Source organism: Malania oleifera, chromosome 5 (genome assembly GCF_029873635.1).
Source record: "Malania oleifera isolate guangnan ecotype guangnan chromosome 5, ASM2987363v1, whole genome shotgun sequence".
Lineage (NCBI taxonomy): Eukaryota > Viridiplantae > Streptophyta > Magnoliopsida > Santalales > Ximeniaceae > Malania > Malania oleifera.
The window spans coordinates 81,575,266-81,591,564 of record NC_080421.1 but is presented as its reverse complement, the minus strand read 5'-3'; the positions used below and the strand labels follow the sequence as shown (position 1 = coordinate 81,591,564).

Below are 16,299 nucleotides of genomic sequence, written 5' to 3'. Positions count from 1 at the left end.
ATTAGGATGTTGTTTCTATCCAAGATTGTACACGTTCGAATATGGGTCATTGCACAACATATCGTACCAATTATAGGTGGCCTTTACTTCCTCCTGCACAAACTCAGGAAGGGGAGGCGCATGGGGGAAATTATAACATGTGTGTGAAGGATTAGAACAAATGGCACACACCTCTGCACACACCACATGTTAAGGTTGTTGTCCTAAGGACAAGAACTAGTATAACTTTTTACTATGGTGTGCAGTATGGGTGCAAGGTCACAAGGTCATGGTCAATGGCTAACTCAAAAACCCTATTAGAATTGGAAGAAGAATGTAGAGGTGGTAGACGAGTAGCAATAGCATGCTACAGAGAATTCTCGGCGAGGTTCTTGAAGAGAGCCTAGGCCTCATTCTCATATTTGGTGAGGAAAGTACCTCCACAAGATGCATCTACCATGGACCTACCTCGTTGAGCTAGTCCTTCAGAGAAGGTCTAAACTAATTGCTACCTAGGGACTTGATGATGTGGGAATTTGCGCAAGAGGTCCCTAAAGCGCTCCCATGTCTCGAAAAATAGTTCACCATCCAATTATGAGAAACTAGTGATGGCCTTCCTCGGATGGTTAGTTTTCCCAATAAGGAAGTAAATTTTTAAGAACTTGTGTTACATGGTGGCCGAGTTGGTCACTGAGTTCGGCTCTAAGGAAGTTGTCTTTAAAAAAGAAAGGGAAAAGCCTTAATCAAAGGGCATCATCACCAAAATTAGATATTTAGATGGTGGAACAAATTTCAAGAAATTCATCAAGATGCTTGTAAGGATTTTCAATAGAATTCTCATAGAAATTGGGAAGCATCAAGATGATGGAAGTCTTAATCTCAAATTTCCCTGCCTCGACATTCAAAAATCGGATACAAGACGACGAGGTGTATTTGTTGGGTATAAAGTAGTCTCCAAGGGGTCGATGAGGTTGCTCTTCCACCGCAGGTTGGAAGGGAGATTGGGGTTTCGAATTTTGAAAGGCAAGAACTGGATTACGTTCAGCCATGACTTTAGGTTCCGACGACTTGGCTAACTCGGGACTAGAGGTAGATTTCCTAATAGACCTATAGGGTCTATAGGAACTAACTCATAATCCAAAGAGTGCAAACTCAACATATACACATGCAGCACATAATGAAGACTTCAGAGTATCAAATAAAAGGAAAAAAAAAAACAAAGTATAATACTCTAAACTAAAAATTGGCTTACAATCAAGACATAGTCCTCGACAACGATGCTAAAATTTGGTAGGCTCGTCAAGGCTTGGATCCTTAACTACCAAAGATAAAGTTTATAAACCTAACTACTCCCAAGTTAAGTAGAAAAATAAGTAAGTCAGGTGTCGATCCTCGAAGACTGGTGCACAATTGTTAAGCACTTTACTATACTTTGTGTAAAAAGGAAAAGAAGGAGAGATTTTGATTGGGTTTTCTAAAAACTACTAAAAGCATGTAAATTTTACGTTGACACTACTCCTACAAAGCATATCTTAGATTATGAATCACACCTACACTATCGTGCAAGCTAGCTATGTCCGGTCAGCTATCTATCTTAGGCTAATAGCTCTGTGAACTATTTGATGACATAAAGTAGCAAAGGTGTACCAATCATTCGGAACACGATTGAGAACCAGGGTATACTCTATCACAACGATCACAAGATCACCCTGTACATGAAATGTAGCCTAATCCGTATAGATGACTGAATCCCTAGCTAGGCTATCCTTTACCCTAGGGTATCATCACTCTCAAAGATGTAAACTTGCATGGTATTGCAATGAAAGCAGTAAACAAAGCATGTAAAGGAAAGTAATAAAAGAAAGCATGTAAAAATCATTCAATTGCAACTTGAACATCCATCACTAATGACCAGGAATACAATCAAAATATCATCTATTTACGCAGTAGCACAAGGAACTCAAAGGTTGCCATAGGACTTCGAAATCCTTGCATAAACCAGTAGAGGAATTGAAATAAAAACAGTAAATCCTACTCTAAGTGGCTCTCAATGGCTTCCTAGGCCTGTCATTAACCTAAGAGAGGCCAAAGAGGAACCCTAAGCACATATTCGAAGATATTATTAATACCCAATAGGGTTTACAATGTTTACAATTCAAAACAAGAAAGTTCTGCAAAAATCTCGTGAAGCAATTTGCATTTGTCAACTAGGTTGCACCACTTTTCTCCCCTGGTCGCGCCCTCGTCAAGGCTCCTCAGAAATTAGGAATTCAAATTAAGGTGTTCTTAACCTAGTTGCACCATTGGGTCTTGCTGGTCGAGATGATGGTCGAGACTCGCAAGATCTCGATCTTTAGGAAAGCTCAAGATCTCAATCTGGTCGCCCTTCATGGTCTTCCTGGTTGTGTTATTGGTCGAGACTCTCTATATCTCTAGCTCAGTTAACTTCAGTATCTTGACCTAGTCTCCCCTTGGGATCACTTGGTTGAGCACTTGGTCTAGTCTTGGAGCAATTCACTTTCAGTCTTAAACCTTGGAGTCTGCAGCTTGTGACCCGGTTGCCCCTTTGTTAGCTAGTTACACCACATGGTCGAACATGGTCTTCATTCCTTTGATGAATTGAGGCTCTAGGGGCTTGGTTGAGCATCTGATTTGAACTTTATGCATCCCAAGTACTCCCTTGGATTCTTGTATTACTTAACCCCTCATATTTTAACCTGTTTTTCTTGAAATATGAACAAAACTTTGCATAACTCCGAACTATGATAACAAAGGGTAAATACATGATAAATGAAGACAAATCAAAGGTAAATATGGGCCTAAAATAGTGCATTTTAGGAACACATCAATGGTCTCGAAATATTTCGTTTCTTCCAATGTGACAACTATGTAGTCAAATTTTGCATCGAAAGATTGCAAAATTTTCTCACATGTACTCATATTTATGAGATTCTCTCCATTTCTCCTTGACTAGTTTAAGACAACCATTACCTGAGTATAGTACTCAGTAATGGACTTAGATGACTTCATTTGCAAGGATTCAAATTCACCTCGTAGAGTTTGGAGGCGAATCCTCTTCACTTTGTTGGCTCCTTTGTATGTCTAGTGGAGAGTATTACAGACTTCTTAGGATGTCTTGGCAAAAGCAATGATTTCGAACTTGGCCTCATCAAGGCTCTGGTAGATTATGGACTTGGCTTTGCAATCCCTTTTTCGATCGTTACGGAGGGTCGTTCGTTAAGCATCAGACGTTGATGCTTCGACTTTTTTGATGGGGCTTCTTTGTACCCATCTTCAATGATACCCATGACATCCTTTCCACCTAGTAGGGCTCTTATTTGAATGCACAAGTTGTCATAGTTGTCCCTTGTCAGCTTTGGAATTACCGCTTGTGTAGTAACGTTCGCCGTTGGGTTTGATATATTTCAAAATAGAATGTTAGGGATGGATTTAGGCAAATCTAATGCTACCAGTGTGTTCAAAAGGTAAAAAGCCTCCAGGAATCGATTTTGGGAAGCAAAGAACCAATCTTAATAACATTGAATCGGTTAAAAAAAATGTTTTGGACTGATCTGGCGGAGTTAGTTTTTCTTAACAGAAGATTAACAACATTAGATAGCGTTGTTAGATCATGTGGCGTCTTCTAGGCAAGTCGCGTGTCGGTGAAAAATTCACAGATCTAGGTGCGAGTTAGTCTTTAGGCCGAGTTGTGCTTGCGGGTCTTCGGTACGAGTTGTTGTTGGCAGGTCGCGAATTTGGTTATGGGTTTCGGGGCTAGGTCGCATCTATTGGGTGAAGAAGGAGCACGTCAGTGCATTAGGCATGTGATGTCACCGTTCAACACTTGTGTCAATGCATGTAGTTCGTCTCGTCGACGCAAAATCAGCTGTCGGTGCGTCTGAGCACGTGGAAAGGCATCCCAATTTCGTTTGGGATGCAGTTTTCACCTATGGACTCGTTTGATGCAATCTGTGTGATGGTATGCTCAAAAATTGATTTCGAGCAACTTTAAATATAGGAAAAAAATTTGAATTCCTCTTTGTTCGCTTCTATTTTACGAATTTTGGAAAACCTTGTTGCTTTGATACCACTGATTGGTGGAAGGGATTTACTCAATCACTAGTTGTAATTGAAACTCAGTGAGAAAACACTCAATTGCACAGAAACACTCTTTGATTTTAATAATAATCTAAAAATACAAAGAACTCTCCAAATATACAATTCTCTCACTAGTTACTCTCCCTCTTCTCCACCATATATTACAGACACACACACATCTCCATATATATAACAATGGATGGGGATGGTGGGTGGAGATCAAATTCAATAGAGGTGGACTGGTTGGTGGAGGTGGCTGCCTACTGCAGTTCATCAATTCAACAAAAGTGAGTTGGGGTTAGTGAAGGTAGCTGCATAAAGTTTAATATTCAACAACAATACTCTTTCCTGGCATATATCAAAAGGTCATTGTGTTGACCCTAGTTTACTCATTGATATATATGTTGTTAGCCTTCGTTAGAGGAGTAATTGTTGGGATTTGATTAGCCTTAATTATAGGAGTGATTGTGGAGATTGGATTAGATTGTATAGTGATTTTTCCTTTCTTTGCATAACCTCCTTTTGTATAAAAATACCTCTTCTACAATGATAATATACATCCAATTTTCTCCCATTCTTCTTGATCTAATATGGTATCAGAGCCCTAGTGAATTTTTTCCCAGCCTTATCTAGCCACCGCACCGAAGATCTATGCACATTAGATTGTGAATTCGAATATGCTTGGTTTGGGTTTAGCTAGCCTCTTATTTATCATTCTTCTGCACAACTTGTCACCATAGAAAAAAAGCAAAGTTTTTTCAACCTATTCACACCATGCATTCTTGACAAATTTAACTATAATCTTTAGGCTAAAAGCATGCGTAGTTTTCTCATTGGACAGAAACTTTGGAAAATCACTACTAGTGAACTTGGTAAACCAATACGAAAGGAAGGAGAGTTGCAAGAGAAATTTCTTGAACGAATTGATTATTGGGAGGCTAAAAGTCATCAAGTCATTACATGGCTTTAGAGCACTTCAATACCATGAATTCATATTTAATTTGAGCAGTTTGATACAACCAACGAGCTTTGGGATTTTCTTTCTTATCGATATACTACTACTGGTCTTGCTCATCAATATCAACTTTGGAATCTTCAGCACAATTTAAAGCAGGAATTTGGACAGTCAAGCAATGATTTCTTTGCACATGTTTCAACCTCTTTGGAATTAGCTTGCTCAATATCAAATAACTACTGATGATCAAATGGATCTCTTTCAATTTCTTATGGCATTCCATCCTGAATATGAACAAATTTGTGCTTCCTTACTGCATCGACATCCTCTTCCTACTTTGGATAATGCCATATTTGAGATCACTTTTTAGGAAACCAGTCTTGGCATAATGAAGTTTCCTACATACCCTTGATGTTGTTTTGGTCATTGCTTCTCAGCCTTAGTATGGTGATCGGTCTCCTATCGCATCTGGTCAGAAATTTTGTAGGCACTATCGTGGAATGTCGATATTGCCATCGTCTTGGTAATATTGTTGACAATTGTCCTACTCGACCTCCTAAACCTAGTGGAGATCAACCTCAAACATGGAATAAATCCAGGTCTTCAGATTTATCTGTTGCTCATATTGCTGAATCTTCAGAATCCTCAAACTCCCAGTATTTTTTATTTTCTCTAAAAGATTTAGAAAGTGTTCTCAAGTAAGCTATGTTATCTAATAATTCTTTAGCTTTGGTTACCGTCTCAGGTACATCTTGGTTCTTTGATTTTACTTGCTGTAATCACATGCCTTTTGATTCCTCTTTACTATCGTCTCCGATCTCTCCCACCTCTACACATATCATTGACACAGCCATTGGTTCTTATATTAAAATTAATCATATCACTCATGTTTCCTCTTCCACACCTTCATTTCCAAATACATATTATGTGTTTGGCCTAACCTTGAGTCTTATTTCTATTGGTCAAATTTGTGAACTTGATCTCGAAATAATCTTTTTTATTGATGGTTGTCATGTGCAAAAACTGCAAGACATTACAAATTATTGGGACTGGACGTAAAGTTGAACAGTTGTTTGAGCTCAACTATCTTTATGTTCCAATTTCCCAATCTCTTCCATTTGCTTCATCTACAATTTCTTCTGAGTCTCTTTTTCATCTTTGGCATCTCGGTTAGGTTATGTGTCAGCTAATAAACTTCATTTTCTTATTTCTTCTAGATTATTAGACTCATTGAAAACTAAATCTTTGCATTGTTTCCATTGTGACTTAGCTAAACAATCAACTTTGTCATTTAATAAAAATGATTCTATTTTTTCTAGTCCTTTTGATTTGGTGCATTCTAATATTTTGGGCTCGTCTCGTACTCCTACTATGGGAGGTTCTTTTTACTATGTTTTGTTCATTGATAACTATTCTCGATTTACCTAGATATATCTCCTAAAAATATATTTGAGTTGCCCCAAGTTTATATTACTTTTGCCACAATGATTCACACTCAATTTTTTCGACCCATTAAAGTTTTGCATATGAATAATGCTATGTAATATAAGGACTCTTATTTTCTTAATTTTCTTCAAAACAAGGCATGATTTTCCAACGTTCTTGCCCTGGGCACATCTCAACAAAACGGACGTACATAACGTAAACACAAACATATTCTTGATTTTGTTAGGGCAATGCTTTTATCTTCATTGTTCCTAAACGTTTCTAGCGTGAATTAGTTGTTACCGCTATTTTTACCATAAACCATGTTCCTTCCTTCGTTCTTCACAATGAGTCACTGTTTGAAAAATTGTATGGTTAATTATCCACCAAATTATAAAACCTTAAAAGTGTTTGGTTGTGTCTGCTTTGTTCTATTGCAACCTTATGAGTATACCAAACTTGAACACCAAGCACATCTTTGTTGCCTCCTTTGTTATGGTATTAAACATAAGGGATATCGTTGTTGGGATCCAATTTCGAATCAACTTTGAATATCTAGACATGTTATTTTTTGGGAGCATACAATGTGTTCTTCTCTCTCAAAATTTCATGGTTGTGCCTTATCTTCTTCTCTATCCTTTACTAATCAGTTCATTGACTTGTTTCCTAATAGTTCTCCTACAAGATCTGCTTATGAGCTTAGCATTTTTTTCACGTCTTCTATGAACTCGTCCTCAAAACCTGCACCATCTGTTGAGCCTATAACTACTCAATTTGATTCTTCTTCTTCTTCTTCATCTGTCCCCCTCTCCTTTGTCGTTTTGACAAAGTAAGTAATTTGCCTGTTAAATTTCATGACTATCATTAGTATTCTACCATTGCATCTCTAAATTAACCTTGTTCTTAAAAAGAAGGTCGCTATAGTCCTATGTGGCAGCAAGCACTGACAGATGGAATTCAGGCCTTGGAAAAGACACATACTTGGGACTTGGTTGATCTTCCTCCTAGTAAAAATTTAGTAGGTTGTAAGTGGGTCTACAAAATTAAAACACACTCACTCAGATGGTTCTATAGAGCGTTACAATGCTCAATTAGTTGTCAAAGGTTTCACACAAGAGTATGGGATTGATTACGAAATGACCTTTGCATTTGTGGCTCGAATTACATCTATTAGAAGTCTCTTAGCCATCATCATTGTTAAAATATGGAAATTATATCATATAGATGTAAAAAATGGCTTCCTTAATGGTGATCTTCAAGAAGAGGTTTATATGCGACCACCATTATGCTATGCTCATGCTTCCCCAAAAGTTTTCCATCTTCGTCGAGGCCTTTATGGTATGAAACAAGCACCTCGTGCTTGGTTTTCAAAGTTTTGTTTGACCATTGATAAGTTTGGGTTCTTCTTTAGTTCTCATGACTCTGCTCAATTTATTCGTAAAACTAACAATGGCAGGTTTCTTATTTTATTATATGTCAATGACATGCTTATTATAGGTGATGATAGTGAAGGCATATCTAGACTTAAACGTTATTTGTACCAAAATTTTGAAATGAAGGATTTGGGAGTTTTGATGTACTTTCTTGGGCTAGAAGTATCTTCGTCCTTCGATGGCTTTAATCTTTCTCATTCTAAATATGCTTCTAACCTAATTTCTCGCACTAGTTTAAGTGATAACAAGACAATGTCTACTCCTCTTGAGAAAAATATTTAGTTCACTCCAATGGATGGAACGCCACTTGAAGATCCTACTCTATATCAACAACTAGTTGGTAGTCTAGTATACCTCACTATCACACTCATTGATATTTCATATGCTGTTCATTTGGTAAGCCATTTTATGGCTGCTTCCCGTACTACCCATTATGCTGCTATTCTCTGAATTATTCTCTATGTTAAGAGTACTTTGTTCCATGGACTTCACTTTTCTTCTACTTCATCACCTGATCGCATGAGATATGCTGATGTTGATTAGTTTAGAGATCCTACTGATTGTCGGTCCACTATTGCTTATTGTTTCCTTCTCTATACCTCACTAATTTCTTGGTGAAGTAAGAAACAAACGGTTGTAGCTCGATCTAGTATAGAAGATGAGTATTGGGCTTTTGCGGATGCCACATTTGAGCTTTTATGGCTTTGATGGTTGTTGGAAGACATGGGTTTTTTTCACAATTCTACCTCCCCTCTTTATTGTGATAATAGGAGTGTCAATGAGATTGCTCACAATGATGTTTTTCATGAGCGAACAAAATATATTGAGATTGACTGCTATTTTGTTCATTAACATTTTGTTTGTGGTCTTTTGAAGCTTATCTCTGTTGGTTCTATTGATCAGTCTACTAACATTTTTACCAAGTCTCACCTTCTTGGATGTTTTCATGACATGGTATCCAAACTCATGTTGGTTTCCTCATCACCATCTCGAGTTTGAGGGGGGACGTTAATTAGCCTTAATTATAGGAGTAATTGTGGGGATTTGATTAGCCTTAATTATAGGAGTGATTATGGAGATTTGGTTAGATTGTACAGTGATTCTTTCTTTCTTTGTATAGCCTCCTTTTGTATGAATACCCCTTCTACAGTGATAATACACATCCAATTTTCTCTCATTCTTCTTGATCTAACATATGTAATGCTAGATGCGTTGGGACCAACCTAAAATTATTTTGCAAATTATCAATGATATACCTATTCTCAAAGAAAAAATTTTAAGAATTTAAGGGATTATGAAGTAAATATTATATATATACACACACATACACATATTGTGGGAAAACTGTTTTCTTAAAAAAATGGCAATAGGATGGAATATAGGTGTTTGTTTGAAAAAATAGTTTTCTTATTATCTCATATATTTTGGGTTTGAAATGGATCATATGATTTTTTTTTTCTTTTTATACTTTTTGGAAGTATAGCAAATAATAAAGTATCTAAAGATTAAATACTAAATTTATTAGCAACAAGTAGTGATTCTAAATTTGTGACATTTGCATGAAATTTGACAATAGTAAGGTTTGTTAGCATTTTATATTATTTGATATGTAATGACTAATATATAATTGTTTCTAATTTGTGGCATCCTTTGCTCAGTGGATGAATCAAACAAAGACAATGGAAGGAAAAAATATGGTGAACCATTTCCGCCCAACTACAAGATTTTCTCTGAATTCATCAAGATTATATACAAATTTATGCTCGTTGTACTTGGATTAGGTATGCTAACATAGCGCATGCAATATCTTAAGGCTTTCACTCCAATATAGTTTTACTCTTTTTATTATTTCTTCTTGAAAGAAGTAGGAGATTACCTAGCCACAATGGCTAAGCCAATACTTTTGTAATTCAGAGGCTTTAATCAGTAGGATAATGTTGATCAAATGCACATCTTAGCTTTTCATATATGCCAATGCACTTTTGAGTTTTTGAAAACTATCAAATAGTCCTATAAGATTATAAGTTATAGAGAAATTCAGCCTTCTATTAGTCAACAATTAGTTATCAACAAGTAAAAAATGATTTCAATCATTACTAGTCATTATATTAATGAGTTTAAATATTTTTTTTTAATTGTTAACTATAGACTAATAAAATGTTGTATTTATCTATTAATTACAATTTCAAAGTCTTTTTTTTTTTTTTTTTTTTGTAGTTATTAGAAACTTAAGGGGTGTAGCGTCATATTTAAAAAGGTCTATAGGGAGTTGTTGTTTATATAATCAAATTTTATTTGCTTTAACATTATTAAAATTTTAAAACATTAGCAACATTATCATACACAAACAATTCAAAACATTAATTTAGCCATAATAATTGAGTAATCAATGGCTATGATATTTTTTTTAGGGGGGAGGGGATGGGGATTACAAGTCCTTAAGTAATAAGGTAAAATCCAAATTAAGGCAACCCTTGAGTTTTTTCTCTACGACTATATATGGACGCTTGAGCTTTTGACAACTATCAAAAAGGTGCATGAAATTATACTTTATTCACTAATACAACCTTCCCAATCTTAAGTTTGATATTTTTTTTATTATATATATATATATATATATATATATATATGTATGTATATATATATATATATACACGCACACGCACTTAAGGATGGGGAGAAATATTGAAGATTAAAGCCAAAAGAGAGAAGCATACATGGTCTATTCAGATCTTGGAGGAGCTTCTTCATCACAGCTCAGGGTATGAGTACAACGATACTGGAGGAGAACCAGGAGAACCCATCCTACCATCAGCAACATCTCTAAACGAAGGTAGAACCAACCCTTACGAATTCATCAAGACTTTAGAGAATGAAAGTGCAGAAACTAGTCAAATGAAAGATGGAGAAAACGAAAATGGTAAACCTCTCTGATCTCTTTCTCTCTCTCAATCAAAAACAAATGAGAAAAGATAATTAAAAAAATAAAAAAATAAATCTAGCACAAAGGATTGACTGTATTTGATTAATGTTTTCAATTAGTTGCTCAGCTTTTTATCATTTCTTGATAGAGAGGAAAAAGAAAGAGAGAATTTGGCTAGCGTAGTTTAACATATATACCAATACATCATTTTTGGCTTGTAAATTAAAATCAGTGACATATATACTTACATACACATATGTGGTGCAGCGGATAAAGGGAAAACTGAATCAGTATTGGGAATGGAAAAGAACATAGCGTTAGCACAAAACGATGCTTCCAGTGATGTGATGGAGAAAATGCAAGATATGTTTCCGGTGGCCATCCATGACATCAATGACCCAAACAAGAGTATGGTCCTGTCGGTACAGGAGAAGAAAATCCAAGACATGTCAAAAAAGGAGACGCCCATTTTGATTGCAGCAAAGAATGGAATCAGAGAAATAGTGGAGAGAATTCTTAACCAATCTCCAGTGGCCATCCACGACACAAATGCTGACAAGAAGAACATAGTGCACTTAGTAGTGGAGCACAGACAGCCTCTTGTATACGATTTTTTGCTAAACAAAAAACCCCTAAAGCAAACAATATTTAGTCAGCAAGATAAGGAAGGGAATAGCGCTTTGCATCTTGCAGCAGTTCTCAGGGACCATCAACCTTGGAACATTCCCGGTGCGGCCTTACAAATGCAATTGGAAATGAAGTGGTACCAGGTATACCTACAAGACCTTTTCCTTAATGTGTGGTCAACTACAATTAGGATCAGTGTTTACAAATAATAATGAAATAAGGTGCTTATCTTAATCGCCTGAAATACTTCTGAGGAATACTTTCTCTATATATGATTTAGAGCCCACTAATTACAAAAGTTATATATTTATGTATAGATCTTATTATAATGTGGTGCAGGACTCACTTCAAATATCTTTCACTTGTGAGTTTAACTATTAAGATAGAATCCTAGCTATAATTCGTGGGTTCCAAATTATAGGTGGATGAATTGTTTCTTTCCATCAATCATAAGCTAGGTTGTATGTCCCCCCTGTTATTCCATGTAGAGACATCAGCGAACTCCATGTCGATTTGGGCTTAAGAAGTGGTTCCCTCGTGTCTAGTAGGGACAATGACTGGAATGCATGCCCCATATATGTTTATTATATTACTGTTTCAAATAAAGATACCTAGAAAACAAAAAGCAATGAAGTACCCATGAATGATTTTAATTGATGCAGTATGTTAAAGAGTCCATGCCACTACACTTCTTTAGTCGCCATAACAACCGTGGCAATACACCAAAGGACATTTTCGGAGAGTCACACAAAGACCTTGTCCAAAAGGGAGGTGAATGGCTAAACAAAACCTCCAAGTCATGCTCTGTTGTGGCAGCACTCATAGCAACCGTGGCCTTTGCTACATCAGCCACTGTGCCTGGTGGCAACTCAAAAAATGGCAAACCAAGATTCGAACACCAACCTGCATTCAACGTCTTCGCCGTTTCATCCCTCATTGCTCTCTGCTGTTCAGTTACCGCAGTGATTATGTTCCTGTCCATTCTCACATCTCGACACCAGGAGAAAGATTTTGGTAGAGGCTTGCCCACAAAGCTTTTGTTGGGTATGACGTCGCTCTTAATATCCATCGGTGCCATGTTGGTGTCTTTCTGCGCTGGCCATTTTTTTGTGCTTAGAGACGAACTTAAGTATGCCGCATTTCCAGTTTATGGAGTGACCTGCTTGCCAGTTACATTTTTTGCCATCGCCCAGTTTTCCTTATACTTCGATCTATTATGGGCTGTCATCAACGCTGTACCACAACGAAGCTACAAGACCACCCTTTAGCTTGGCATATTTCAACTGATATCAAATAAAAAAAATGTTTTTGTTTAAGTTGTTTCATTTTTATTATTGTTTTTAGTCTTTCGTTCGTTTGTTTTTTTTTTTTGATTTCTTCTTTTGGTCTTGTAATGTCTTCTATGGTTTCATTAAATATACCAACTATTGAGAGATAAGCCTTTCTCTTCTTTTCAATATATTACTCATCTAGTATAAGTGGTTGGTATACATGCAATGCAAGTAGATAAATCAATATATGAGTTGTTTATTAAATTTCAAATATATATATATATATATATATATATATATATATATATATATATATTGTTGAAGATTAAACTTGAGAACAGTGGGACGGTGGCAGTAAAAATTTGACTACAGAAGCTTCATTAACCGGCAGCCCACCTCCATTGAAGTTAAGCAAAATTTGGCTACCAACCTTACCAAACTAGCCACCATTGTTGATTATTTGTTTTCTATAATTGCTATAAATAGGTGAGTATGTGTGCATTGTAAGTGTGGTGTGTTGAGAGTTGAAAGCCAGTGAGTGAGCGAGAGATTTTGTTTGTTTGAATTCCTCTGTATTATTTTTTAGATTGAAATAAACTTGTTTGGTATTTATCCTCACTGAGTTTCAGTCACAGCCAGTGACTGAGTGTTCCTCTCCACCCATCAGTGGTATCAGAGCGTCCAGGTACGCCGGAATTCACCAAACAGAGGCGAACAGAGGAGAAATTCAATTTTCTTCTCAGTTTTGAAGTTGCTCCAAATACCAAATTAAGCCTGCCATTGTGCAATTAGACTCGAGACGATTCCAACGGTGGGAACTACGTCTCAAAAGGACACCCGGAGAGTCTACACGCGCTCCCACGCGCCTCCCACGAAGACAGCGCTCTTCACACGCGCTGCACGCGCCGACGAAGACACCGGTAGACGGCGACACGCGCCTCACGCTCCAGCACGCGTCTTCTTCGCCCGATTGGCGAGATCCGACCCGGACAGCGACCCGCAACCCGGCCCAGCGACCAGCAACCCGGATCCGTACCCGAGACTTGACCCGCATCCGACCCGCTTCCAGAAGCGACACGCGGCACGCGCAGAGAACACCACGTGGTGTAACGGGGATCTTTAACGCCCTTAAACGGCCGTTAAGTTAAACCGGTTAGTTAAAAATTCACCAGAATTGCCTATAGCCGGTTCAGTGATTTTTAGACCGGTTCTTTGCAAACCAAAACCGGTTCCTAAGGTTTTTTAATCTTCTGAATTTATTGGTGGCATTAGATTTACCAAAATCAGCCCCCATTTCTCTGTTTTTTATATATTAAATTCGATGGCTAACGGTACTATCCAATCGGTCATTCCAAAATTGACCCGAGAGAATTATGACAACTGGTCGATTCAAATGAGAGCCCTTTTAGGTTCTCAGGATGTCATGGACATCGTTGAAGATGGGTACAGAGAAAGCCCATCAAAAGAAGTCGAAGCAGCTATGCCCGAAGCTCAAAGAACGACCTTGCGAGTCGATCGAAAGAAAGATTGCAAGGCAAAATCCATAATCTACCAAGGCCTTGATGAGGCCACGTTCGAAATCATCGCCTCCGCAAAGACATCTAAAGAAGTTTGGGACTCTCTCCATCGAACACACAAAGGTGCAGATAAAGTAAAAAAGATTCGTCTTCAGACATTACGAGGTGAGTTCGAATCTCTCAAAATGAAGTCTACTGAATCCATTACAGACTACTATACACGAGTAATGGTAGTATCAAATCAATTAAGAAGAAATGGAGAAATTCTCAATGACGAGAGAATTTGTGAAAAAATTTTGTGATCTTTAGATCCAAAATATGATTATATAGCTGTGACCCTAGAAGAAACAAAAGACTTGGAAACAATGTCTGTAGAAGAACTTGTGGGCTCACTCCAAGCCCATGAGCAAAAAGTCAATAGAAGAAGTGATGATAAAGCACTGGAGCAAGCTCTCCAAACGAAGTTGTCCCTCACTACAGATAGATACGACAAAGGGGGGACGTCACAACAAGGAAGAGGACGAGACTGAGGATCTCGTGGAAGAAATTCTGGAAATTTTAACTCCAGAGAAGGTGGCAGAGGCAGAAGAGGTCCCACTAGAGGAGGACGAAATCAACAGAGCTATGTCCCACAAGGCAGAGGACAAGGAAGAAGAGGAGGATATAATAATCGCTCGAATGTAAACAAAAGAAACATTCAATGCTACAATTGTCACAAGTATGGACACTATAGCAATGAATGTTGGGGGCGACAACAAGAAAAGGTTAGCGAGGAGGCCAACCTTACCGAAACTGATCATGCAGATGGAGAGTCGTTGATGCTGATGGCACACAATTCAACTCCTCAGGACCAGAGTGTTTGGTACCTTGATTCTGGAGCCAGCAACCATATGACTGGCAGAAAGAACCTATTCTTTGAACTTGATGAGAAAGTTCAGGGGTAGATATCTTTCGGCGATAATTCTAAAATCCCAGTCCAAGGGAGAGGAGATGTTTTGATCAAACAGAAGTCTGGAGATCATGCTTACATCTCCAACGTCTACTATGTGCCAGCCATGAAGACTAATATACTTAGTCTCGGACAGCTCGTGGAGAGAGGCTATCGAATTAGCCTCAGTGATAAGCAGATGGTGATAATAGATGCTCGAGGAAAGCTTGTTACTCGAGTTCAAATGGCAAAGAATCGAATGTTTCCGCTTGCCATTCAACATGATACGCCAAGGTGTTTGAGCGCTATCATCAAAGACAAAGACTGGCTATGACATCTAAGGTATGGGCATCTAAACTTTGAAAGTTTGAAACAATTGGGAAGCAAGAAGATGGTGAAGGGCTTACCCAATATTCATCATCCAAATGTGATATGTGAAAGCTGTATTTTGAGCAAGCAACACAGAAACAGCTTTGGAAAGCAAACCGACTGGAGATCAACCATGCCGCTCCAGCTAATACACACAGATGTGTGTGGTCCATTAAGACCATTTTCGAATGGACAGAATCGATACTTCCTCACCTTCATCGACGACTACAGCAGGAAGACCTGGGTCTACTTCTTGAAAAGGAAGTCAGAGGTATTCGATAAGTTCAAAGAGTTCAAAACTCTTGTGGAGAAACAGAGTGGCTTCCGCATCAAGTCACTCCGGTCAGACCAAGGAGGAGAGTACAAAGACGAAGCTTTCCTGGAATTCCTTAGACAACAAGGAATTCAGAAACAGTTCACACCATCATACACTCCCCAGTTGAATGGTGTAACCGAAAGAAAGAACCGCACAATCCTTAACATGGCTAGAAGCATGTTAAAGGATAAGAATGTGCCCAAGAGTTTTTGGGCAGAAGCAGTGTTATGTGCAGTCTATCTGCTAAATAGGTGTCCGACGAAGAGTCTTGACACAAAGACACCATATGAAGCCTGGAGTACTCACAAGCCTAGTGTGAGTCATCTGAGGGTGTTTGGCTCCATAGCCTACGCCAAGATCCCAGAAGCAAGAAGGACAAAGCTGGATGATAAAGGAGAGAAGTGTATCCTTGTAGGATACGGCGATAGCACCATGGGATATCGACTCTACAATCCCAT

At 37.9% G+C, this 16,299-nt stretch overlaps 1 protein-coding gene and 1 non-coding gene across 3 annotated transcripts in view; both read left to right on the top strand.

Moving 5' to 3' along the window:
• Positions 1–12,878, top strand: part of LOC131155503 (uncharacterized) — a 30,330-nt gene extending 17,452 nt beyond the window's left edge. For both annotated transcript variants that reach the window (XM_058108698.1, XM_058108699.1), the window contains 4 exons: positions 9,549–9,671; positions 10,562–10,810; positions 11,081–11,583; positions 12,103–12,878. In XM_058108698.1, coding sequence (XP_057964681.1) covers positions 9,549–9,671; positions 10,562–10,810; positions 11,081–11,583; positions 12,103–12,708 — 1,481 coding nt within the window. In that variant the 3' untranslated portion in view covers positions 12,709–12,878. The remainder of the gene's footprint in view (positions 1–9,548; positions 9,672–10,561; positions 10,811–11,080; positions 11,584–12,102) is intronic.
• Positions 498–603, top strand: LOC131156828 (small nucleolar RNA R71). The gene has a single exon (XR_009137098.1). It is a non-coding gene; the product is annotated as a small nucleolar RNA R71 (small nucleolar RNA).
• Positions 12,879–16,299: the final 3,421 nt, after the last annotated feature.